This window comes from Pan troglodytes, chromosome 13 (genome assembly GCF_028858775.2).
Source record: "Pan troglodytes isolate AG18354 chromosome 13, NHGRI_mPanTro3-v2.0_pri, whole genome shotgun sequence".
Taxonomy (NCBI): domain Eukaryota; kingdom Metazoa; phylum Chordata; class Mammalia; order Primates; family Hominidae; genus Pan; species Pan troglodytes.
Window position 1 is genome coordinate 126167079 of NC_072411.2, and position 27348 is coordinate 126194426.

The window sequence follows — 27348 nt, forward strand, 5'->3', positions numbered from 1 at the left end:
CTTAGGGCTAACACAACTGGATAATCCTTTAGATCCACCAACCAATTGATAGGAAATACAGAGGACATGGGAACATACTGAGCACCATTCAGCAAAGTCAAGACTGCAGGAAACTCCATAGAGAAATGACTCACTTTCTTCTACAAATAATTTGCAAGGGAAAAAAAAATAGAGAGGAAGAACAAACCTATGATTAAAGAGATTTTAGAGGTCTATCCAGCAATTAAAATAGGTAGACTTACTTAAATCCTAATTCAAACTAAAAGATATGTATAGATATTTGAGGATATTTTAAAGATTTTTTTTTTTTTTGACAGGGTTTCGCTCCGTCACCCAGGGTGGAGTGCAGTGGTGTGATCATAGCTCGCTGAAGCCTCGAACTCCTGGGCTCAAGTGATCCTCCCACCTCAGCCTCCTGAGCAGCTGGGACTACAGACGTGTACCACCACACCTGGCTGTTGCTCATTCCTTTGGGTGTGTTAATGGTGTCGCTGTTTGTTTTTTAAGAATTAAACGATAATTCCCATATATCACGTTTGCCATCCTCATTTGTCATCCTCAGCGTGACTACCACAGTCTAGGTCCCATCTTTCACACAGCAGTAGGCCTGCTCTCACAGGAGTAGTGGACTCTTGCCTCCCTCTGCTCCACCTCCAGTGTGCTGACCCCCAGCTACCTCTCCCAAGGAGCCGCCTGGATTACAGTGCCCCTATGCTCAGAACCCACCAGTGGTTATCTCAAATCCAGATTCAACTGACAACCTTAGCGCCTATGACTCCCCATCCCAGAGCCTGCATCCCAGTGAGCTGTCATCCTCACGTTCCCTGAATACGTCCAGCTCAGGTTATGCCCTAAATCCACCTTCCTCCCCACCCTACCAAGAACTCTTCTCTCCAGACAGTGTTTTCTGAGCAGATCACAGGATGGATGCCATTTCAGCATAACTTCTTCATCTAAAAGAATCAGTGGATGCTTCTATCCAATGATGATCCTTAAACATGAACAGCCAATATATTATTGCAGTGGGTTGACTATATTCCATATTACTTAAATCAGAATGTTTATGGATACATTCCGACATAGGGGATGAAGCCAAAACCATTGAAATAAACAAGAGGCCAACTTCCTGCTAAGCATTAACTCTGTTCAAGGATTCTCCTCGACCTCCAAACACACAGTGACAAAGGCCAAGGCACCTGGAGATCAAGGATTCATGCAGCAGCACTTCACACTCACAGGCTTCATTCGTACAATCACAAAGTAAACCTGCCAGCTGCCTGTGTGTTCGGGTTTCTTAGGTCAAAGGAAGAACAGAATGCTGACATGTTCTAAAACTCTTCAAATCAATTCCAGCAATCTTAGGTCATGAATGTGTAGGTGGCTCAAAGGATCTAGTGGCATGTGCTCTTGCTCAGTGCTCATGGAAAGAAGGGCACAATTCAGAAATCAGAGAACTCTGCTGGGAGGAGAAAATCTTAAAGGTTGTCTCTTCCAACCAAGTATTTAACCTGGAAAAGTCTAATGTTAATTTCATACAGCTTTAGAATACTTAAACTAGCCCAAAGTCAAAATCGAACCTACTTAGACTCCAGCATTTTGAACACAGTATTACTTCCTTTGGAAGACAAACATCAGCATATAGTTTGGTTGGCACAAATTGGACCTATGCTGGGACCCATCTAATAAACTAGGAAATTGTCAAGACTTCCACGATCTCTTAGGCTTTTTGTTTGAAAACTGTCGGTCACATCCCAGCTGAGAGAAGGCCCTCCTTGTCTGGGAATCAGGTTCCAAATGAGGCAACTGGCCTGGATGGTTGGCGCTACCTTTGTCTTTACACCTTCATCTGGCATTCCCTTCCATCTCTTTTCAAACCAGACCCTTCCTCTTCCAAGACTAAATCAAACCAAAGTTTAACCCTTAACACTATTGTACCCCAAGAACCTATTAAACAGAGATGCTCATTTCTATGAGTAATATACGAATGTATTTTGTATTATGTCCAGAATATTTACCAAATGGTTGTAAAAATAGTTTTAAGTTGGGCCACTTATTTAAAATACAACAAATTCCAGACTAAAAAATTACTATCCAGTAAATTGGAAGTAAAATCTACTATTCAGTAAGTTGAAAGCAACATAATAATAGTTTAGTAATATTTACAGGAGCAAACTATTTCAAAGTCTAGGATAATATTAATAAACTGTAATCCCAGCACTTTGGGAGGCCGAGGCGGGTGGATCATGAGGTCAGGAGATCGAGACCATCCTGGCTAACATGGTGAAACCCTGTCTCTACTAAAAATACAAAAAATTAGCCAGGCGTGGTGGCGGGCACCTGTAGTCCCAGCTACTCGGGAGGCTGAGGCAGGAGAATGGCATGAACCTGGGAGGCGGAGCTTGCAGTGAGCCGAGATCGCGCCACTGCACTCCAGCCTGGGCGACAGAGCAAGACTCCGTCTCAAAAAAATAAATAAATAAATAAACCGTCTAATCACTAAAGTGTCAAGATCAGATGGTATTATTTTTTGTATAAATCACAATATTTTCTGTCTAGATTGAATGTCTAAACCACTCTCTCCACTAAGATAAAACAGCTTATGTTTTCCTTTAATATTTTGACAATTTTACACCCACATAAACTCATCTTATGTTTTTCCTGCTGCTTATTCTGCCCATTTTTCTAATGGCTGGATTTTCTTTTATATTCCAGGACCACATCAATCTGGGGAAAAGAAATCTTTCCTTAAAACCACAACCTTAGAAACGTGTTCATTCTTTTCCAAGCTCTATTTTTAAGTTGTTTTAAAACAATAGTCTGATATTTTTCCAAAAGATCCTTAGAAAGGAAATGTGTCATTGCTTTCAGAGCCTAATAAATCTTTTCCAAACTTCTCCATGCTACCATTCCTGTGGAGGGCTTCTACCATCTATCTCCTCTGCACTTTTAGAGAAGCAAGGACTTGCATATAGCTGCAATATCTTCCAGGAACAGATGAGAAAAGGTATCTCCATATATGACTATGTTATACATATATAACTTACAGGGTATGCACGCCACTACCATCACTTTATTTATTTATTAAACAGAGTCTCACTCCATCACCCAGGCTGGAGTGGTATGGCACGAGTTCAGCTCACTGTAACCTCTGCCTCCTGGGTTCAAGCGATTCTCATGCCTCAGCCTCCCCAGCAGCTGAGATTACAGGCATGTGTCACCATGCCTGGCTAATTTTTGTATTTTTAGTACAGACAGGGTTTCACCATGTTGGCCAGGCTGGTCTTGGACTCCTGGCCTCAAGTGATCTGCCCGCCTCGGCCTCCCAAAGTGCTGGGATTACAGGTGTCAGCCACCGCACCTGGCCCCATGACTTTATTTGTTTATCATTGTTCACCACTGTAGATGATTTATTTATTTTCCAAGTAAATAAAATTCCAAAATTGATTCTTTTTTATGCTAAATATTTCAGATTAAAATGTTTTTAAAATGTACTGCTGTGCAGGGAAAGCAAAGAAACAACTCAAAACAATAACAAAATGCCACTTCTAGGGCTCTCATATTTCTTTGTCAGAATTGTAAATTAGAACTAACTATTTGGCAAGAATTTTGCTCCAATATAGAGAGAAACAAATACACCTGCCCAATAATAATGACAACAACACTAATGATAAACTTTGATTAAGGAATTCCAGGCTTGGAAATTGGTTCTATAGAAATCATTTAATAGAATAAAAAAAGAACTACAAATTTAAAAAACTTCATATAAGCTGTATCCAAGGAGTAAAAATGGGGAAAATATGTTAAAGAATGAAATGGGTTAATGATAGAGTAATTCAATAGCTTATATAATCATTACAAACAGTTATGAAGTCCTGGAGCCCCGATAAAATGTTTATGAAATGGTCAGCTTTTTTGTTCCTAAAAAAAAAAAAAAAAAAGCATAACACAGAGATTATTATAACCCTCAGAGATATTGCAGGTTTATCACAATAAAGCAAATGTCGCAACAAAGTGAGTCACACAAATTTTTGGTTTCCCATATGCAAGCTGTAGTTACACTATAGTCTGTTAAGTGTGCAGTAGCATTACATCTAAAAATCAATGTACATACCTTAGTTTTAAAATACTTTATTGCTAAAAAAAAGTTAACGATCATCTGAACCTTCAGCGAGGGGTAATCATTTTGCTGGTGGAGGGTCCTGCCTCAATGTTGATGCTGCTGATCCATCAGGATGGTTGTTGATGAAGGTTGGCGTGGCTGTGGCAACTTCTTAAAATAAGACAACCAAGAAGTTTGTTGCATCGATTGACTCTTCCTTTCCCAAAAGACTTCTCTGTAGCATGCAATGCAATTTAATAGCATTTTACCCATAATAGAACTTCTTTCAAAATTGGAGTCAATCTTCTTAATGCCTGCTGCTCCTCCATCAACTAAGTTTATGGAATATTCTAAATCTTTTGCTGCCATTTCAACAATGTTCACCGCATCTTCATTAGATGTCGATTCCATCTCAAGAAACCACTTTCTTTGCTCATCCATATGAAACTCTTTAAACATTCAGCTTTTATCATGAGATTACAACAATTCAGTCACATCTATATGTTCCACTTCTAATTCTAATTCTCTTGCTATTTCCACATCTGCAGTTACTGAAGGCTTGAACCCCTCAAAGTTATCCATGAGGGCTGGAATCAACTTCTTCCAAATTCCTGTTAATACTGACAGTTTAACCTTCTCTCAAGAATCATGAATGTTCTTAATGACATCTAGAATGGTGAATCCTTTCCAGAAGGTTTTCAACTTACTTTGCCCAGATCTATCAGAGGCACTATCTACGGCAGTTATAGCCTTATAAAAACATTTTCTTTTGAGACAGGGTCTCCGTCGGTTACTCAGGCTGGAGTGCAGTAGCACAATCAAGGCTCACTGCAACCTATGCTTCCCAGGCTCCAGGGATCCTCCCACCTCAGGTTCCCCAGTAACTGGGACTACAGGCACACACCACGACACCTGGCTAACTTTTTTAAGGCTTTTATAAAGTCTCATTCTACTGCCCAGGCTGGTCACTCAAGTGATCCTGCCACCTCAGCCTCCCAAAGTGCTGAGACTACAACCATGAGCCAGTATGCCCAGCAAAAGTGTATTTTTTAAATCACAAAACTTGAAAATTGAAATTACTCCTTGATCCATGAGCTACAGAATGAGTGTTGTATTAGCAGGCATGAAAAACAACATTAATCTCATGGTATGTCTCCATCCTCAGAGTTCTTGGGTGACTAGGTGCATTTTCAATAAGCAAATATACATACATTTACATATATATGTGTGTGTATTTCATATATATACAAATATGTGTGTGTGTGTGTGTATATGTGTATTTTTGAAACAGAGTCTCACTCCATCACCCAGGCTGGAGTGCAGTGGCACAATCTCAGCTCACTGAAACCTCTGCCTCCTAGGCTCAAGCGATTCTCATGCTTCAGCCTCCTGAGCAGCTGGACTTACAGATGTGCAAAACTGTGCCTGGCTAATTTTTGTATTTTTAGTAGAGCCGGGGTTTTGCCATGTTGGCCAGGCTGGTGTCGAACTCCTGACCTCAAGTGATCTGTCTGCTTCGGCCTCCCAAAGTGCTGGTATTACAGGTGTGAGCCACCGTTTCCGGCCAACAAGCAATAATATTTTGAAAGGAATCTTTTTTTCTGAGCAGTAGGTCTCAACAATGGGCCTAAAATATTCAGTAAACCATGCTGTCAACACACATGTTGTCATCCAGGCTTTGTTGTTCCATTTATAGAGCACATGGCAAAGTAGACTTAACATAATTCTTAATGGTCTTAGGATTTTTGGAATGGTTAATGAGCAATGACTTCAACTTAAAGTTACCAGCTGCATTAGCCACAGAAGAAAGTCAACCTATCTTTTGGAGCTTTGAAGCCAGGCACTGACTTCTCTAGCTATGAAAGTCCTAGATGGCATCTTCTTCCAAAAGAATTGTTTGGTCTGCATTGAAAATCTATTGTTTAATGTAATTGCTTTTGCCAATTATCTTTGCTAGATCTTCTGGATAACTTGCTGCAGCTTCTACATTAGCACTTGATGCTTCACTTTGTACTTTTATGTTATGTAGACTGCTTCTTTCCTTAAACCTAATGTGCCAATTCTGCTAGCTTCAAACTTTTCTTCTGTAGCTTCCTCACCCCTCTCAGGCTTCATAAAATCAAAGAGGATTAAGGCCTTGCTCTGGATGAGGCTTTGGCTTAAGAGAATGTGTGTCAAGAATGCAGGAACATTCTTGTGTGTGCCACAACAGTTCAGTGTTGTGAGCTTGCAGGAAGTTAAGCAGGAGGCTGGGCACGGTGGCTCATGCCTGTAATCCCAGCACTTTGGGAGATCGAGGTGGGCGGATCACCTGAGGTCAGGAGTTCAAGACCAGCCTGCCCAACGTGGCGAAACCCCATCTCTACTAAAAATACAAAAATTAGCTGGGCATGGTGGTGGGTGCCTGTAATCCCAGCTACTGATCTTCTATTCAGATCACTAAACCTTTCTCCGTATCATCGATAAGGCTGTTTTGCTTTCTTATTCATGTTTTCATTAGATTAGCACTTTTAATTTCCTTCAAGAACTTTTCATTTGCATCCATAACTTGGCTGTTCGGTGCAAAAGGCCTAGCTTTCGGCCTGTCTCAGCTTTTGATGTGCCTTCCTCACTAAGCTTAATCATTTCTAACGTTTGATTTAGAGATATGTGACTCTTCCTTTCACTTGAACACTCAGAGGCTATTGTAGGGTTATTCACTGGCCTAATTTCAATATTGTTGTGTCTCAGGGAATAAGGAGGCCTAGGGGGAAAGGGGGAAAGGAGGGAGGGAGGGAAAGAGGGAGGGAGAGAGAGACAGACAGACAGACAGACATAGGGTAACAGCCCGTTGATGGAGTATTCAGATCACACACACTATCATTTAAGTTTGCCATCTTATGTGGGCACAGTTTGTGGCTCCCCAAAACAATTACAATAGTAATATCAAAGATCACTGAACACAGACCACCACAACAGATATAATAATAAAGTTTGGAATATTGCAAGAATTACCAAAATGTGACACAGAGACACAAAGTGAGCACAATGTATTGGAAAAATGGCACAGCTAGACTTGCCTGGTGCATGGTTGCCATAAACCTTCAATGTGTACAAAATGCAGTATCTGAGAAGCACAATAAAACAAGGTATGCTTGTATCAAATCATATAACTAAATTATGCAACCACACTACATCAGGCTGGGCAGGGCAGGTAGGGAGGCTGATAAAGGACAGGAGAAGGGGAGGAGAAGAGAACCCACCTCCAAGGCAGACAATGTCTTGGGCTCCTTGTGAGAACCCCAGAGAAAAGATGCGGAGGCTGAGTTCTGGCAGAACAGCAGGATACCTGCTGACCGACCTCCCCAGTGAGCCACAATTAAACACTTTGCGCAATGAGCCTTGAGGCACTTAGGGACTTATTTTATGTGATTTTCAAGAGCGGCTACCTAAAATTCTACATGTTAAAATGTTCCACTCCCTAAGAGTCTATCCTTTAAATTGCTGTCCCCACCAAAAGCAAAAACAGAAGTCATTGGAATCAGAAGCAATTTCAAATACAGTGGCACAACTTTCCTTTTTTCCATAAGGCAGATACCAGAGGCTTCAGTTGTCCATCGCTGAGTACACTCACCCTGGCCTATGCTGGCCTTCAAATGAACTTGTGCCTTGGGTCAGGCTTGGGATTCTGGAGCACCATCTGCCCCCAGTGAGTCTATTAGGGGATTCAACATGTCTGCAGATGTTATTGCTGGGGGGTGAGAGAGCCCCAGGACCAAAAAGGAGACATGGACCTGGACACCAGACTAGAGGTGCCTGGGTAGCCAGGGGCCTTGATAGCATCGTTCCCAAAGGAGCAGTGAGCAGAAGGCAGAGCCAGCAGAGCTGGCCAAGACATCAGATGCAGAAGGACAGTGAAGGAGAAGATGCTCCCAAAAGGCACCTAGCTCTTGGGCCTGAAAGTTATAAGGCAATAAACTGTGCCTCTCCATCAGCATGTGTCCCTGTCTAACTTCTTTTTTTTTTTTCTTTCTGTTTTTTGTTTTTTTTTTTTTTGAGACAGAGTTTTGCTCTTTATGCCCAGGCTGGAGTGTGATGGTGAGATCTCTTCTCACTGCAACCTCCGCCTCCCGGGTTCAAGCGATTCTCCTGCCTCAGCCCCTCTAGTAGCTGGGATTACAGGCACCCACCACCATGCCCAGCTAATTTTTGTATTTTTAGTAGAGATGGGGTTTCACCACGTTGGGCAGGCTGGTCTTGAACTCCTGACCTCAGGTGATCCGCCCACCTCGATCTCCCAAAGTGCTGGGATTACAGGCATGAGCCACCGTGCCCAGCCTCCTGCTTAACTTCCTGCAAGCTCACAACACTGAACTGTTGTGGCACACACAAGAATGTTCCTGCATTCTAGACACACATCAAGATTCATGAAAAGCAACTCTGTGATTTCCCACCTCCTTGCACCTCCCTGAACTTCCCTCTACCACCTTCTCTAAAAAAAATTTAAAAAAATAAAGATTCATGAAAAGCTTGTGGTCTGTTGAGAACGAGGTGCCACATCCTGATGGCAGGGATGACAGGCGCTTCTGCCTTCATTTTACACTTAAGGAAGCAGAAGCAAGGAGAGATACGATCTGAAAATCACACAAACCAACAGCAGCACTGCATCAGACTGACTTCAGTTAGTTGTTTGACTAACTTTCTCTCTTATCAGAAGATGGTGAAAGTTCATCTTTAAAACATTATCAAAGTAAACAATTCAAAGCAAAGCAGCCTTACTTAAAAAAGTAAGTAAAACTTTTTTAAAGGCTTTTTAGAAATCCACACTTTATCCTCCAAAGCAGTAACTCCTAAACAATAAGGAAACAAGAAGCATTAAATTACTTTTTCCCCCCAAATAAATCAGAGTATGGAAAAGTTCAGGTCTAACTTCAAAGCTCACTTGGTTCAAAGAAATACTGACCTCTGTGCTAAATAGGAGTGGTGATTCCAACAAAGTCTCTCGCTACCTCCAGCTCTAGATTTAGCCCAATCTAGCTACAGCGTGCGATATTGTATGTAAGTGCCTGTGGTGAAACAATTTAAAACACAATGTGCTCAATTCTTTACTCCTCCCTGCATCCATGCTCCTTACAATCAGCCACTTTGCAGCTCTTTCCATCAAGAGATGGAATATATTTCTCTGAGCCTTGTTTTTGTTTTGAGACGGAGTCCGGTTCTGTCACCCAGGCTGGAGTGCAATGGCTTGATCTCGGCTCACTGCAACCTTCACCTCCCGGGTTCAGGCGATTCTCTTGCCTCAGCCTCCTGAGTAGCTGGGATTACAGGCATGCGCCACCACGCCAGGCTAAGTTTGTGTATTTTTAGTAGAGACGGGGTTTCACCATGTTGACCAGACTGGTCTCGAATTCCTGACCTCACGTGATCCGCCCTCCTTGGCCTCCCAGGCATGAACCGCAGCGCCTTGCCTATTTCTCTGAGCCTTGAATATGGGTTGCCTAGTGATGCTATGTTTAAAAAAAATGTGGCTGAATGGGGTGCTAGTACTGGGTCCAGAGGCCTGGTTTGCTCTCACTCCGTGTCTTGGAAGACTGCCACGTCACATGAACCACAGGGGCCAGCCTACCAGAGGACAAATGACGACACGGGAGAGAGCTCAACTGTCCCAGCTGAAGCCATCCTCGGCCCGCCTGTAGCAAGCTCACTCCCAGGCACGAGAAAGAGTCCAGCTAAGCTCAGCAGAGCTGGCCCACGGCTGGCCACAAGCATGAGTGAGCCTGGCTGAGGCCAGAAGCACTGCCTAGGTGACCTGTAGGCTCATGAACAATGACAAATCCCTGCTGTTTTAAGCCACTGAGTTTTGAGGTAGTTTGTTATGTAGCACGAGCTAACTGACACCATGCTTTCTGTTCCAAATAAATAATATACCTTTAAGAACCATAGGAATCTGAGGTTAAAATTAAAAATAAAAAGCATTTGGCATTTATTGAATGCCAAGGATTTTAAAGTAGATAGTACGAATAACTCCATTTCAACTCTTAATTGAAATACAGGATTCCCATTTTGCAAAAGTGCTAATTTGAATCCTTAAAAATGGAAGCAGTCACTGAAGTACAAAATAAAGTTATTACTCTTAAATATCATATAGTAATGTTTGTTATCCTGTCTACCAAGGATAAAACTTCTGTATGCTTTACCTTCCTATAGTAGATATATGAAAAGTGGAGTTATAACCACAGTTATGATTAAGAATAAAGTGTTTATTCCAGGGAGATTAATCTTTGATCTGCTGAAAGATATGCCTGATGATCATAATAAGTAGAAGGATTCCTTTTTATTTCTACTGTTAAACTCTATCAAAGAGCCAATTAAAAATAAGGTTAAAATACACTTAAGGGAATCACTAAGTCTTGAAAGCCTCATCTATTTAAGCCACAATACAGTAGGAGCAAAGATAGATTCAAGGTACAATTTTTTCCTCTGAAAAGCACTGGCTCACAAACCAGGAGGCATCTTGCAGGAGTCATTAATATTTTTCTTTCTTTCTTTTTTTTTTTTTTTTTTTGAGACAGAGTCTTGCTCTGTTGCACAGGTTGGAGGCAGTGGCGTGATCTCAGCTCACTGCAGCCTCTGCCTCCCGGGTTCAAGCAATTCTCTTGCCTCAGCTTCCCAAGTAGCTGGGACTACAGGCATGCACTACCACACCCAGCTAATTTTTGTATTTTTAGTAGAGACAGGGTTTCGCCATGTTGGCCAGGCTGGTCTTGAACTCCTGGCCTCAAGTGGTCCACCTACCTCGGCCTCCCAAAGTGCTGGGATTACAGGCGTGAGCCACTGCACCTGGCCTAATTTTTTTTTTTTTTCCCCATACCAGAAAGGGCACTGGAAATATTTTTAAACCTGTAATTCCATAAGGATATACATTTGGGTTCAATACATATTTTCTAGTATGTATTACCAGTATGAGTACCTTTTTTTTTTTTTTCTTTTTCTTTTTCTTTTTTTTTTTTTTTTTTTTGAGACAAAGTCTCGCTCTGTCACCCAGGCTGGAGTGCAGTGGTGCAATCTCGGCTCACTGCAAGCTCCACCTCCTAGGTTCATGCCATTCTCCTGCCTCAGCCTCCCGAGCAGCTGGGGACTACAGGTGCCTGCCACCACGCCTGGCTAATTTTTTGTATTTTTAGTAGAGACAGGGTTTCACTGTGTTAGCCAGGATGGTCTCGATCTCCTGACATTGTGATCCGCCCGCCTCGGCCTCCCAAAGTGCTGGGATTACAGGCATGAGCCATGGCGCCGGGTCGATTACCTTGAAATTGATGTCCACACTTTAATAAGCAGACTCAACTAGCACATAATTATTTCTATAAAATCACACCAAGTTCTACCTGGCCTGAAACAGCAACATCTCTGAAACTGAATATCTTCTTTAAACTTTCTCAAAAACACTCCCTAATCACTCCAAAAACAGCTAAATTAAAGCAATTTAACCATCCTTAAATTCTAAACTGATAAAAAGAGATCATTCAATTAATCATTTTAAAAGGGCATACTATATGTTACAAATTAAGTCCAAGGTCCTGATTTCTTTTAAACTCTGGGCAAACAGTAATTCTGAGAAAATCTGATTTTCTGGTCATTCTTAGGGATGCTGATACTATTTCAAATCTTGGTAAATCTGTGAACATTTCTGTCACCTATAGCAAAGGATATTTTTTCCTAGTCTGACAGTACCTCCAGGGGATACAGGAAAAAAAAAAAGTGTACTTCTGGCATGCTAGATGGTTTCTATAACATTAAGACGTTTGCCTGAAAGGGGGAAGGAACAACATAGCTATCAGTGCCATCTGTTTTTATCGAATAAATAGCAATTTCCTTCCAACGAGTCTCTGGAATTCTGCCCTGTTCATTCTTGCTGCAAAAAGAAGTCTTTCTCCTTTGGTAACAGGGAGAGAAAATGTTAGATTGTTATTGAATTTATTCTCTAAATTAAAAGGCAGAGAAACCAGCCTCATTTTGTAGAGGAGAATTAGATTGGCTGAGAAAAACAGAAATTTCCATCCCCTCCCACAGGACAGCTTCAAGGGTCTGTGACCAAGAATTAGACTGCTGATGTCGCCACAGGCAGATTTTATCCAGGGAGGAAGCCACTGGGTGGCCCCAGCATTTGCACCCCCTTTAAACAAATATCACCCTTCCAGAAGCCAGATTGGCTGAAAACCTGCAGATTTTTTTTTTTTTTTTTTACTCCAAACCATTCTTGCTGTAATCTTTTCACTGTTAGCATAAAAATATTTTTTTGTGATCCTTGTGCCATCAAGAAGCCTAGAAACCACTCTAATCACTGAAGAGCAGGAATAATCTAGACAGGCTGGAGTCCATGGAGGATCTAGGCAACACTTTCTTACATTACAAAGTCTGGCCAGGCACAGTGGCTCAGACCTGTAATCCCAGTACTCTGGGAGGCCGAGGTGGGAGGATCACTTGAGCCTAGGGGCTTGAGACCAGCCTGGCAACATACCAAGACCCTGTCTCTACAAAAAATAAAAATAAATTAGCTGGGCATGGTGGCACACGTCTGTTATCCCAGCTACTTGGCAGACTGAGGCTGGAGGATCACTTGAGCCCACGAGTTCAAGACCAGCCTGGGCAACATAGTGAGACCCCCCCCCCATCTCTACAAAAAAAATAAAAAATTAGCAAGGAGTGGTGGTACATGTCTGTGGTCTCAAACTCAGGAGGCTGAGGTGGAAGGATCGTTTGAGCCCAGGAGGTGGAGGCTACAGTGAGCTCTGATTGTGCCACTGCACACCAGCCTGGGAGACAAGAGTGAGACCCTGCCACAAAAAAAAAAAAAAAAAAAAAGTCTCGAACCCTATCCATGGCCTAGAAGTCTTAAAACACAAATTAAAGGAATCACAAAGAAGCACAGTTTCTAATAAGGAATAACAGCCTTTTTTTTTTTCTTTCTTTCTTTTTTTTTGAGAAAGAGAATCTCACTCTGTCACCCAGGCTGGAGTAAAGTGGCACAATCTCAGCTCACTGCAACCTCCGCTTCCCAAGTTGAAGCAATTCTCCTGCCTTAGCCTACCGAGTAGCTGGGACTACAGGCGCACAACACCTCACCCAGCTAATTTTTGTATTTTTAGTAGAGATGGGGTGTCTCACCACATTGGCCAGGCTGGTGTCAAACTCCTGACCTTAAGTGATTCACCCACCTCGGCCCCGCAAAGTGCTGGGATGACAGGCGTGAGCCACCGCGCCCAGACAGTGGCCTACTTTTAGATTACGTTCCACGCTTCTTTTTCCCTAACAGATTTGTTGACTGATTCAAACTAACACTTGAGACATTACTATAAGCTTTACACTGTTTTTCATGTTAGAAAAATTTTATTTTATTTTTTTAATTTTTGAGACAGAGTCTCACTCTTGTCACCCAAGCTGGAGTGCAAGGGTACTATCTCAGCCCACTGCAACCTCCACCTCCCGGGTTCAAGCGATTCTCCTGCCTCGACCTCCCCAGTAGCTGGGATTACAGGCATCTGCCACCATGCCTGGCTAATCTTTGTATTTTTAGTAGAGATGGGGTTTCACCATGTTGGCCAGGCTGGTCTCCAACTCCTGACCTCAGGTGATCCACCTGCCTCGGCCTCCCAAAGTGCTGGGGTTACAGGCGTGAGCCACTGCGCCCAGCCAGAAAAAGTTTAATTAGTAAAGACAAATATGTAAATGAGTAACTAACAATATAATGTGGTAAGAGCTATGAGGACAGAAAAAGGGTAGATTAATGTTAGGGAGTGGGGATGGTGGTATAGTGGGTTGGGGGATTTGGCAAACATTGCACAAGAAGTCCTAATGGATGAGAAGGAGTTAATCAAGCAAATGGAAACTGAGAAGAGGGTTTCAGCGAGGGAGAACAGCACAGCAGGACGAAGCCTCTATGGGACACTGCAGGTATCCCAGGAATTCCATACTAGGCTGTATTTTCTATAAACCATAACCTAGAAACCAAAAATGCCCCCATCAATACTGGTTGCACTATAAGCACCCTCATCTCCCCATTAACCTTTGCAACTGGACTCTACTGACGCTAAGTGTCTAAATCAAGTATAAAGACGAGGAGAAAGAGAAAAAAAATCCACACAGGTGACTTTTTACTTAAAATTTCTTTGACGGTGATCTGCTGTAGATTCACCTTGACCTTGAAGGGAAGTGTTTTGAGCAAAGTAGTATGTGGTTGACAAAGAAAAATGAATAAAGAGATTATTTCACCATGAAGTATGACAAAAATACATCATGAAATCAGTATATATGTGCTAATAATGTCTTAACAACTCTCAGAAAGATTTGCTGAGCATACTTTGTAGAGAGGGAAGATGAATACCTAAATTCTAGAGACAAATATCATTCATTATATTACAATCTGCTTCTTAGGAAAGAACTAGCAGATTATTAAAGCTAAACACAGCAGAGGAAATGTCTACTGTGCAGAAATGGTTAAGTCTGTATCATTCAACCAGTAGCTGGTTATGCAGTACCTGGTGGAGTACAGACTATGTGGGAAGATAAGATGAATAAACACAAAGCAACAGGAACTAATACCTAATTGTAATTAACTAGGCATCATCAGTAATATACTAGGAGTGTTGAAGGAAGCTCAGAAAGGACAGAGAATGATGGGCTGGGAAGAATTATTCAATGGAGGACGTGGAACTTGAAGTGGATCTAGGAGATGAAGGAGGGTCTGAATACAGGAGAGAGGGCAAGTGAGGTTCCTGGTGAGGGAGGCAAAGGCACCCAGGTGGGAAATGTACCAGGTGTGAGTGGGACAGAACACACACTGACTTCACTGGACACAAAAGAACCACAATAAATGAGAGATAGAAGGTGGAAATAAAGCTTAGCAGGGAGCAGTTATGGGGTTCCCAAAGTCCTTTTTTTTTTTTTTTTTTTTGGGACAGAGTCTTGCTTTATTGCCCAAGCTGGAGGGCAGCAGCATGATCTTGGCTCACTGCAACCTATGCCCCTTGGGTTCAAGCAATTCTCGTGCCTCAGCCCAGCTTCTTGGGAGGATTACAGGCATGTGCCCCTACACCTGGCTAATTTTTGTATTTTTAGTAGAGACAGAGTTTGACTATGTTGGCCAGGCTGGTCTCTAACTCCTGGCCTCAAGTAATCTGCCTGCCTCAGCCTCCCCATGTTCTGTGATTACAGGCATGAGCCACCGCGCCCGGCCCCCAAAGTCCTTTTACAGACATGATTAAATAAGGAGCTAATGAAAGGTCATGAGCAGGAAAAAGACACAATAAAAGCCTAGTTAAAGATAGGAGATGAGTGGGACAGATCCAAGTACAGTATGCTGGAACTCAGGGAAGCCAGTTAATAGGCTTTGAAAAATGAGGTTTAAAAGATGATGAGGACAAACACTAGGGTAATTATGGGCAGGTGGGCAGAAAAAAGTTCCCACAGCAGGCCTGATGCTGCTGTGTCCTTAGAAAGTCTTGCTTGCAAGGTTGGCCCTTGGCAGGTGTCTGGGACCTTGTTTATCCAGAGGGGACCTCACCATTCCCTAACTCCTAAGAATGGCTCACTGTGCTTCATGCCTGTATAAAATATGTGGTTTATGTTGACCACCTACCTTCCTTCTGAGAGTTTGGAATTTTGGAACATTAGCCAAGGGCGCCTACATGACCAGCCTCTAACACTGAATAAAGTCTCTAAGGAGCTTCCCTGATAAACAATATTTCACACATGTTGCCTTAATTCAATCTGAATTAGCATGTCCTGTGACTCCACAGGAAGAGGACTCTTGGAAGCCTTGTGTCTGGTTTCCTCTGGATTTCACCCCATGTGCTGATTTTGTTTTGCGTCTTTTGGCTATGATAAATCACAGCCATGCGTATGACTATAATGTGTCAATCTTTCTAGTGAATCAATGAACCCGATCTTGAGGATCTCAAATATAGCAGGGGAAAGATGTCTAAGTGAAACTAATCACTGACATGACCTGCAAGTAACCACATATGGAAATAAAGAAAAGGCACGACTCAAAGGCAGTTCTAAGAATTTAGGATTGTAAATAACCCCTCAAATGGTATTGTCCTATTCAAACAGGAAAAATTTTTTTATTTTCACTTATGCACATGCACACACAAACATGCATACAGAATAAGTAGAAACATATTACTCTTTCATAAGATTAAAGTAATAAAATGCAAAATAAGTGGAAATGAAAATAATAATAATAGCTAACACTTGTATAGTGCTTTCTCTGTGCCAGTCTTTAAGATTAAAGCAATTAAATAGAAAATAAATGGGAATGAAAACAATAACAGCTAACACTTGCATAATGTTTTCTCTGTGCTAGGCACTGTTCCATGTGGTTTAAGTCACCTAATCCTCACAAAACTCTGTAAAGCAGGTACAAAATGGACTCATGTCCCTTTTGCACATGAGAAAACTGTGATACAGTGAGGTTAAATAACTTGTCTAACATCACAGGGCTGGGATTCAAACTGAGGCATTCTGGCTCCCAAGCCTTTGTTCTTAACTATGCTATAAAAAGAAAATGATTGTAACAATGAAGGATCACTCTAACAATACAGGAGTAAATGTGTGGCCACCCAGGCTTCCTGCCTTCTCAAGTCTTCAGTTTATTTTATAACACAAATTAAAGTCTACTTTTAGGCTCTGCATGACAATGAAAATACAGCAGTTAACATCCTGGTTTTCTGTATTAACTAATGAATTCCAGCTATGTCAGCCTTCCTCCCAGGCATAACACTTAAAAATCAAGTTATTTATTTAAGATTGTTTCTATGTGAACAATTGGTAAATACACAAATTTTTCCCCAAACCATCTTAATAAACTTAGATATATCTAAGTGGAAGCAAATATATTACATATTTGGTATAATTTTTAAAAAAGGAAAATGCTAAAAAAATCTAAAAGTTGGTTTTCTGTAATCTTTACTCTTTCCCAGCCTAAGTGCAACATCTTAAAACATTTTAAATCACATGAGATTTATCTTTAACTTGGGACAAACAAAATTGAGTTTCCTGCAGAAACCAATCTTGGCCTACGAGCCCCTAATGCAACAGTAGAAGTACGTCCATCCACAAACTCTATTTCTCAAAAGTGAAGACAGTAGGCCTATAGCCTTAACTTATTTATAAGGCTTTATAAAGCTTTTACCTTTTAAAAATTGTATCATTCAATCAACTGACTGTCTACATTTTTGGTGCAGTCCACAGCAAAAAAGTCCAAAAAGCAAACATACTGGTTCCTACTGTCTCACCATTTTAGTTCTGTTCTAAAGGCAGAGTCTTATTTTCTGTTTCCCCTACCAGGGAAGTCACCACTGTAGTTCAAATTCTTAAACTTAAATTTAAATTAAAGAGCTTAAGGTAATTATTACTTCAGCAAAATCCTAATGACTTCATACAAGAAGTAGTACCATTTTCTATTAACCATTCACGAGACATTAATCCATAAAGGTTTCTAAGCAGAACCCTAAGCTGACCACCCAAACCACTAATGACCTGTGACTCCCACGTGTAATGGCATTAAGCTTTGATATTCCACATTGGCTTAATACTCTTTGGAGTGCTGACCGTATCTAGCTTTGTCATATGCAGTTTGATTACAGTGAACTAGGTGGCTATCTGTGAATGACCCCAGGTAAATATATCCCAGAAGGTGACCAAAAAAAGAGGATAAAATGTAAGCAGTATCTTTTTTTGAGACAGGGTTTTGGTCTGTCACCCAGGCTGGAGTGCAGTGGCACAATCTCAGCTCACCTCAACCTCCGCCTACCGGGCTCAAGTGATCCTCCCGTCTCAGTCTCCCAAGTAGCTAGGATTACAGGTGCACACTACCATGCCTGGCTAATTTTTGTATTCAGTATTCTTTCTTGGTGGTTGTACATAGGCAAGCACAGTGACAAATAACCCTCCTTTCTTGTAGAGCCGTGGTTCTAAGTGTGGTCCCTGGACTAGCAGCATCAGCATCAACGTCACCTGGAAACTTGGCAGAAATGCCAACTCTCAGGCCCCACCTGACTTTCCAAATCAGAAACTCCGGGGGTGGGGTCCAGCAACCCGAATTTCAACAAGATCCCCAGGTGATTCTGATGCACACTCAAGTTAAAGAACCAGTGTTCTAGAGAGGCCAGATAAGTACATGAAGCCTGGACTGGGGTTTCTCAATATCAGCACTATTGACATTTGGGGCTCAATAATCCTTTGGTGTGGGGCATAACAGGATACTCAGATGCATCCCTACCCTCTACCTAGATGCCAGTATTAGTTACATACAGTATTAGTCCGTTTTCACACTGATAAACACATACCAGAAACTAGGTAATTATAAACAAAATGAGATTCAATGGACTCACAGTTCCATGTGGCTAGGGAGGCCTCACAATCATGGTGGAAGGCAGAAGGCATGTCTTACATGGTAGCAGACAAGAGAGAAACAGAAACCAAGCCAAAGGGGTTTTCCCTTGTAAAACCATCAGATCTCCTGAGACTTACTCACTGCCACGAGAACAGTATGGGGGAAACTGCCCTCATGATTCAATTATTTCCCACTGGGTCCCTCCCACAACACATGGGAATTATGGGAGCTACAATTCAAGATAAGATTTGGGTGGGGACACAGCCAAACCATATCACCTCCCCCACATCATGACAACCAAAAATGTCTCCAGATATTACCAAATGTCCCCTGGGGGGCAAAACCACCCCTGGCCCAGAACCACTGGCCTAGATTTTACAAAAGTGGACACTAACTTCAGGAAAACCTTCATACCTTTCACTTTTCTTCTCAAAATGCTCTCAGCTAGTTCTCACTGCTTTTAGCGTTTGTAAAATGAATTTACTTCAGCTGGACCCTACTTTAAATGTAAAAAGCTACTGGCTCATGCCTGTAATCCCAGCACTTTGGGAGGCTGAGGCGGGTGGATCACGAGGTTAGGAGTTCAAGACCAGCCTCGCCAAGACGGTGAAACCCTGTCTCTACTAAAAATACATAAGTTAGCTGGGTGTGGTGGTGGGTGCCTGTAATCCCAGCTACTCGGGAGGCTGAAGCAGGAGAATCGCTTGAAACTGGGAGGCAGAGGTTGCAGTGAGCCAAGATCACGCCACTGTGACGCATGCAGTAAATAAAGATTACAAACAGTCTCATTTATTCAGGCCAAATTTTAGCACCAAACGAGTTTTCAGGTCCAATTTACACACACACATACACATTTCTGATGTTTAGAATGCACTAAATTTTGGAACTGCTGATAAGAGAAGGTGACTGTACCTACCTTACAGGGAGGGAGTGTGAGGACTGGATCCAATAACACATAAGGTCCAATTCTGTACTCGTAGAGAAAAGGGACTTTCAACAGGTTAGCTATTGTTATTTCTAAATTAAAAATTCCGATCATATCATTTGCTTGTTTTGAACTCTTTGATGGTTCTACACTGCCTGCAAAATAAGGTCCAAATTCCTTATTTCTTTTTTTTTTTTTTTTTTGAGACAAAGTTTTGTTCTTGTTGCCCAGACTGGAGTGCAGTGGCATGATCTCAGCTCACTGCAACCTCCGCCTCCCGGGTTCAAGTGATTCTCCTGTCTCAGCCTCCCAAGTAGCTGGGACCACAGGTGTGTGCCACCATGCCCAGCTAATTTTTGTGGGTTTTTTTGTTTTTGTTTTTTGAGACGGAGTTTCACTCTTGTTGCACAGGCTGGAGGGCAATGGCATGATCTCGGCTCACTTCAACCTCTGCTTCCTGGGTTCAAGTGATTCTCCTGCCTCAGCCTCCCAAGTAGCTGGGATTACAGGCATGTGCCACCACGCCCAGCTAATTTTGTATTTTTAGTAGAGATGGGGTTTCTCCATGTTGGTCAGGCTAGTCTCAAACTCCTTACCTCAGGTGATCCACCCGCCTCGGCCTCCCTAAGTGCTGGAATTACAAGTGTGAGCCACTGCACCCAGCCAATTTTTGTATTTATAGTAGAGATGGGGTTTCACCATGTTGGCCAGGCTGTTCTTGAACTCCTAACCTCAGGTGATCTGCCTGCCTTGGCCTCCCAAAGTGCTGGGATTACAGGCGTGAGCCACCGCACTTGGCCCCCAAAAACTTTTTTTTTTTTAATTTAAAAAACAAAACAAAACTGGACACTGGTCCTTCCAGCTCTCAGTCCTCTCTGTTGCTATTGTCACTGCCCACCTTTTGCTCTGGTCACTTAGAAATAGCTATGGTTCTTTCCCTCTTACAATTCCCTCCTGTCCTTTCCTCCTTCCTCTGCCTGGGATGAGGGTGCATCCCTCCTTCCTTTCTAGATGCCACTCCTCTATCCATGAAGACCAGCTCAACGACCTTCTCTAGGAGGCTGTCCCCAAACCCCGGCCCCAGCCCAAAGAGCCTCCTCTTCCTGTGTCTTCCCAGCACTGGATGCTGAATACATAGGGGCCATCTCTTCACTAGACTGTTCAGCCCTTGGGAAAGAGCAACTTAGCTGTCAGCTGTCTCTCCCCTACAGGTCTAGCATGGGCCCCACACACGTGCTGGGATTACAGGCGTGAGCCACCTTGCCTGGCCAAGGTAGTGTGGCTTTTGACCCCTGTTGTATCCTCAGGGCCTGACACTCAATAAAAAAGCTTTTTCTAAATGAATGAGTAAATGAGTGAAGAACATGACACATATTTATGACAATGTGAAAACAAACCACCATGGCTAACACCAAGAAAAAACCCATGCCCATGTGCTTTCATTACATCTCATGAAGTGTAGCACCTACTAAAAAGGTTGTTCTCCCTTCAAGGAAGTTGCAAGAGCCTGAACACAACAGAAACCTCAAACGCCAACCCCATCCTGGTCCAGTCATCTACCTGGGCTCTGCAATAACAGTGGTGCACGAGTGAAAAAGTGAGCAGATGCAAGCTCCCCCAGAACGTTTCAGTCCCAGAGCAGCTTAGTAATCACTTTCCAAAAACATTTATCAGCACTGCTCCTGACCAGCAATCTCGAATATTTAGCAACTTACCCAACACGCATGATTCATGAATAAAATATTTGACCGAATAAAGGCTGCTTTTTTTTTTTTTTTGATACGGAGTCTGGCTCTATCGCCCAGGCTGGAGTACAGTGGCACAATCTTGGCTCACTGCAAGCTCTGCCTCCCAGGTTCATGCCATTCTCCTGCCTCAGCTTCCCGAGTAGCTGGGACTACAGGCGCCTGCCACCACACCTGGCTAATTTTTGTATTTTTAGTAGAGACTGGGTTTCGCCGTGTTAGCCAGGATGGTCTCGATCTCCTGACCTTGTTATCCACCCGCCTCAGGCTCCCAAAGTGCTGGGATTACAGGCATGAGCCACTGCGCCTGGCCAAAGGCTAACTTTTAAAGAGTGTTGTCTGCATCTACGTTCACATCATGCAGGAGTCATTATTCTGGCCGGACACCAGTGGATCATGCTTGTAATCCCAACACTTTGGGAGGCCAAGGCGGGTGGCTCACGAGGTCAGGAGATCGAGACCATCCTGACCAACATGGTGAAACCCTGTCTCTACTAAAAATAGAAAAATTAGCCGGGCGTGGTGGCAGGCGCCTATAGTCCCAGCTACTCAGGAGGTTGAGGCAGGAGAATCGCTTGAACCTGGGAGGCGGAGGTTGCAGTGAGCCAAGATCATGCCACTGCACTCCATCCAGCCTGGGTGACAGAGCAAGCCTCCATCTTAAAAAAAAAAAAAAAAAAAAAAAGTCACTATTCTGTCCTTGCCTTTTTCAGGTCCCCATCTTCTCCCCATGTCTCATGCACTCGATCTCTCTCACTCCTTTCTGCTTTACAGACCCACACCCAGGTCCTACCAATCACTCCCCTCCTTGTTGGAAGTCAGCTACAGGTGAACCAGCAGGGAGAGGCCACTGCCTGCTCACAATCAGCTCATTATCTAATTGAGGAAAAAGGCACAAGCTCACTCAAAAGCAAAATCCAAAGGACCAACAGGAGTTGGGGGCTTCAGGCTTTTTCTTCCCATTCAGGATAGGGTCAATGTCACTTCAAAAGGTATAATTACAAAAGGCTAGAGACTACGCCTTCAGCTTTAAGAGAATAGCAGTACCTTCCATCCTCCAGAAAGCTTTTGGACTTGTGGACTATCCCTATTTAAGACGGCTCATTGCATCAAGGAAACACAGTTTCATTCAATAAACATCAGTCATTTCCTTCAAATTCCCACCGGAAAGCTACTGACATTGTAAACCTTTAGGATTTGAAAGACGCTAAAGTTTAAAGTCGAATCATAAATACTGTTCCAATCCACTCACTCAGGCCCAGAGCTGGTGGGAGTCCTGGATTGCATTTCCGGCTTCACCAGTATCTCTGTAACTTAGTAGCAAGCTACACCTCCACCAGCCTCGGCTTCCTCTTAGGAGAAATGAGAAAACTGGACCCAATCAGTGTTTCCCAAAAGCATGGTGGGCGTCCAATGCAAGATGTCACAGTGCAAGAGAGGACTCTGTGTGCATGCCAATTAACATGTTTTAGTTATTAGTTTAATCTGTCTGGTGAGTAATGTTAGTTTTCCTAATAAATAAAATTTCCTTTTAAAATAAATGCATCCAAATATTTTTAAAAATGAGTCACTTTCACAAAAACCTATTTAGTAAATAAGAGTTCAGGTGATTCTAGCAGCCGTGGCAAAAATAACTGATCTAGAGAGGCCTGGCGTGGCGTGAAATCCCTGAGTACAGGAGGAGGAAGAGAGCGAAGGCGGCTGGAGTTCCTCGCAAAGAAGCAAGCCCCGGGCACCAGGGTCCGCAGTGACCAGCCGCCGGTCCTCCACGCTTCCAGAGGAGACGATTTGGAACTGACCCGGGAGGGCCAAGAAACACCTTCCGAGTGCCAGGCTAAACCCCGCCAGGGAGAGAGACCGGGACGAAGGTCCCAGGCTAGTGCGACACCGCAGGTCGGGGTTCCCTGGTTGGAGGAGCGCGGTGGGCTGGGAGGGGCGCGTTGGTGCGCACTGGAACAGGGGTCCTCGGCTTGAGCAGCGCGGTGAGACAGAGTTCCCGCGCTGGAGGGGCGCGGTGAGACAGGGGTCCTGGGCTGGAGAGGTGCGTTGGGGCGCACTGGAACCGGGGTCCCGGGCTTGAGTGGCGCGGTGGGACAGAGTTCCCGGGCTGGAGGGGCGTAGTGGGACAGAAGATCCGGGCTAGAGGGGCACGGTGGGACGGAGCTCCCGGGATGGACGGGCGCAGTGGGACAAGGGTCCCGGACTGGAGGGGCGCGTTGGGGAGCATTGGAACAGGGGTCCTGAGCAGGAGGGGCGAGGTGGGCTGGGAGGGGCGCGGTAGGGCGCACTGGAACAGGGGTCCTGGGCTGGAAAGACACGTTGGAACAAGGGTCCCGGGCTTGGGCGGCGCGGTGAGACGGAGTTCCCGGGCTGAAGGGGCGCGGTGGGACAGGGGATCCGGGCTGGAGGGGCGCGGCGAGACCGGGGTCCCAGGCTGGAAAGGTGCAAGTCGAGGCTGGAGGACCGGCGGGAGGGAACCGGGAACCCGGCGGAGCTAAGGGGCGCAGAGTGGGGGTGGGGCCGTGCTGCCGGGGGAGCCCCCTCACGCAGGAAGGACCGGGGCCGCGGACCCCACCGCCCCCACACCCCGTCGTCGCGGAGTTCGGGCCGCCCCGGCTGCGCCCGGGCCCTACCTGTCCTCGCTGGCCGTGATCACGCCGTCCTCCTTGGGGATGAGCAGCGCGGCCGTGACGGCGTCCTGGTGCCCCTCGATCTTGCTCAGCAGCACCGGGCGACTGCTCTGCGGCCTGGAGTGGATTTCGGCCGCCATGTTCGCGCGGCGACGGCGGCGGCCTCCTCGGCAGGCAGCCCATCAGCTGACGGCTGGGCGGGCGGGGACGCGCCGGTTTCCCTTCGGCTGCTGGGGCCTCTTGGGCGCCGCGCCGCCGTAAGCCCCCGAGTGCTGCCGCCGCACCGCCCGTATTGCCTGGGGATGCCGCGCAAGCTGAAAGTCTGTGGCTGGGAGAGGATGGCACAGGGCGCCTGCGGAGAAATGGGGAAAGTAAGGAAGGTTTAAAAGTAAAGCCATTCACCCAGGAATAAATTGAGCACCTGGAGGGGACAAGGAATTGTCCCCCAAACCAGAGATTTCAGAAATTACAATACTACATTTCATCCATTTGAAGAAGCCATTGTTTGAAAGGCACACACTTTCAGAAATGTTAAAATGTGAAAAAATATAGTGCATCTTAGAATCTTTGAACTACAATAGATAGCACTCACTGAGTGGTGACCATATGCCAGGCATTAACTCAGTGTCTTTGCATCTCATTTAATACTGATAATCTTAAGAGATGAAACAGATGCTCTTGTATTCCCATTTTAGAGATGAGAAAACAACCAGAGAAGTTTGATCACTACCTTAAGGTTGCATAGCTATGAGAGGGAAAAAAGCAGCCCTTGATCTCCAGGAGCTGCCTGGTACTATCAGCTGAGCTTTGGTGTTGCTAGGAAGTGTTTGCTTCCTGTGGAACATAAACATCAGACGAGGCCACTCCATAATCACATCTAAACACGGCCAAAATATGAGCGATGTACAAGCCACAGAAATTACCAAACATCCCCCTATCCTGGCTAATATGAGTGACTCTTATTTCTTTATTAATTATAATGTTAACCGCTATCTAGTCTTCCTCCATTTAGATAAGATTTATTAAGATATGCAACCTTAGAATTATACGCATTTCCTGACAACATCCAGTCCAGAGGAGAGCCTCTCTTCCTTAAGCTCTCCCAGGTCACCTAACACAAACACAAATCCTATAATAAAACTGTCCTAACATCCCTTTACCCAGACACCTCACCATTCCCAATGGTGTGTCTTCTCCCTCCAACAAGCAATCAACCCCATTTGTTCCTGGTGGTTTTTGGCTAGAGGTCATTGACAACCAGTAAGTTCAAGAGCCAAAATTTGGACTCAGGAAGTCAATGACTCCAAACTTCTGCCCCACTATATTATTCTGACACCTGAATTGCAGAATTGCATTAGAACCGTACTATCCACATGACTATAGAGCACTTGAAATGTGGCTTGTCCAAACTGATTTTGGACAAGCAAAATACTACAAGATTTTATAGACTTAGCACAAAACAAAAAAGATGTAATATAGTTCATCAATAATTGTTACAATGATTACATGTTGAAATGATACTATTTTGGATATATTGAGTTAGATACTATTAAAATTAATATGACCTGCTTATTTTTTTAAGGTAGCTAATAAAAACTTTAAATTATGGATGTGAATCACATGGTACTTCTATGTACAGTGATTTACTAGAACTTTCTTTTTGTTTTTGTTTTGTTTTGTTTTGTTTTTGTTTTTTGAGACAAACTCACTCCGTCACCCAGGCTGGAGTGCAGTGGTGCGATCTCGGTTTACGGCAATCTCCGCCTCCCAGGTTAAAGGGATTCACCTGTCTCAGCTTCCCGAGTAGCTGGGATTACAAGCACCTACCACCATGCCTGGCTAATTTTGTATTTTTACTAGAGACGGGGTTTCACCATGTTGGCCAGGCTGGTCTCAAACTTCTGCCCTCAAATCATCTGCCCACCTCAGCCTCCCAAAATGCTGGGATTACGGGCAGGAGCCACCATTGTACTAATACTTTCTCATGATGAAGTTATTAACAAACATTCATGAATTCATTTATTCCTATATTCAACAGACATATATCGCACACTTACTGTATGCTGTATGCTGATGAGATTAATAAGACATGGTTCTTGTGAGGCTGTACAGTGTAATGACTAGACACGCTACTGAACAACTTTGTTTAATCAACCAACATCTCCCAAGTGCCTGCTGTGAGCCAGGTGCCATTCTAAATGCAGCAGTGCTCAAGAGAGACAAAAATCCCTCTGCTGTTAGAACTTACATCCCAGTGAAGGAAACAGATAGTAAACTAAATTATATATTAGAAGATGTTCAATGCTATTAAATGCTATGGAGAAAATAAAGCAGGGAAGGGTGATAGGGACTCTAGGGGATGTTGCGATTTTAAATAGATGGTGTGATAGATTCAGGAATACACTGCACAGATCTGCTTTCAGGGAAGAACAGTGGTCAGCAGACCACTAGCCTCTAGCCTTCAGCTCCTTCAGGGACTGCCCCAGCTGCTGAGAACCACTGGGTCTCAGTTGTTCCCTTCACAGGGAAGCCCACATTCAGTAACTGAACAAGATAGGAGGATAAAGGCCTGACCATCAAGACAGACCGATGAGCAACACTTGCTCTAGAACTCTCTCCTAGATTGGACAAGGCTTTGTAAGGCGTGTACTGCAGCTGACTTCTCCTGCCTAATCCTGGTACCTCCCCCTCCCTTCACAGGCATTGATTCCTAATAAACACCCTCTGAGCCAACCTCTATCACCGTATCTGCTGCTGGAGAATGCAACCTGAGACAAGTGGCCAGTAAAAGCCTCATTGTAAAGTTACATTTTGAGCCAAGAAGGAGAGGAGGGAGTAAGCTATGTGGAAATGTGGGCCACGTACTTTTCTGGAAAAGAAAAGAGCACGTGCTAAGGCATTGAGGTGAGCACATGCCAGGGGTTTTGTAGAGACAGCCAGGCACCCCGTGAGGCTGGAGCAGAGTGAGTGAGGGAGTGCTCAGAGAAAAACAGTACAGACAGGTCACCAGACAGACCATGTTGAGCCCAGAGACCATTGATAAGGGCTTTGGTTTTTACTTTAAATGAGATAGGAAGCCATTGGAGAGTTTCGAACAGAAGGCTGGTTTAATCTGCCTTCAAGTTTTTAAATTTGTATTCATTTATTTTTCGAGACGAAGTCTCCCTCTGTTGTCCAGGCTGGAGTGCAGTGGTGCGATCCTGGCTCACTGCAACCTCCACCTCCTGGGTTCAAGTGATTCTCGTGCCTCAGCTTCTCAAGTAGCTGGGACTACAGGCACGCGCCACCACACCCAGCTAATTTTTGTACTTTTAGTAGAGAGGGTGTCACCATGTTGGCCAAGCTGGTTTCGAACTCCCAACCCCAGGTGATCCACCCACTTTGGCCTCCCAAAGTGCTGGGATTATTATAGGCATGAGCCACTGCGCCTGGGCTAATCTGCCTTCAATTTTAAAAGGCAAGAATAGAAGCAAGGTGTCAGTCAGGAAGTTAATTGAGAAATTAACAGGGTAATTGAGAAATGATGTGGCTTTCTAAGGGTGCTGGTGGTGAGAGGACATCAGATTCTAGACTTA

The 27348-nt window shown here is 44.0% G+C and overlaps 1 protein-coding gene across 1 annotated transcript in view; it reads right to left on the bottom strand.

Annotated features, from left to right (window-relative positions):
- Positions 1–24080, bottom strand: part of WDFY1 (WD repeat and FYVE domain containing 1) — a 70038-nt gene extending 45958 nt beyond the window's left edge. Inside the window, exon 1 of the mRNA XM_001166904.6 lies at positions 23777–24080. Within this exon, the coding sequence (XP_001166904.1) occupies positions 23777–23913 (137 nt within the window). The 5' untranslated portion in view covers positions 23914–24080. The remainder of the gene's footprint in view (positions 1–23776) is intronic.
- Positions 24081–27348: the final 3268 nt, after the last annotated feature.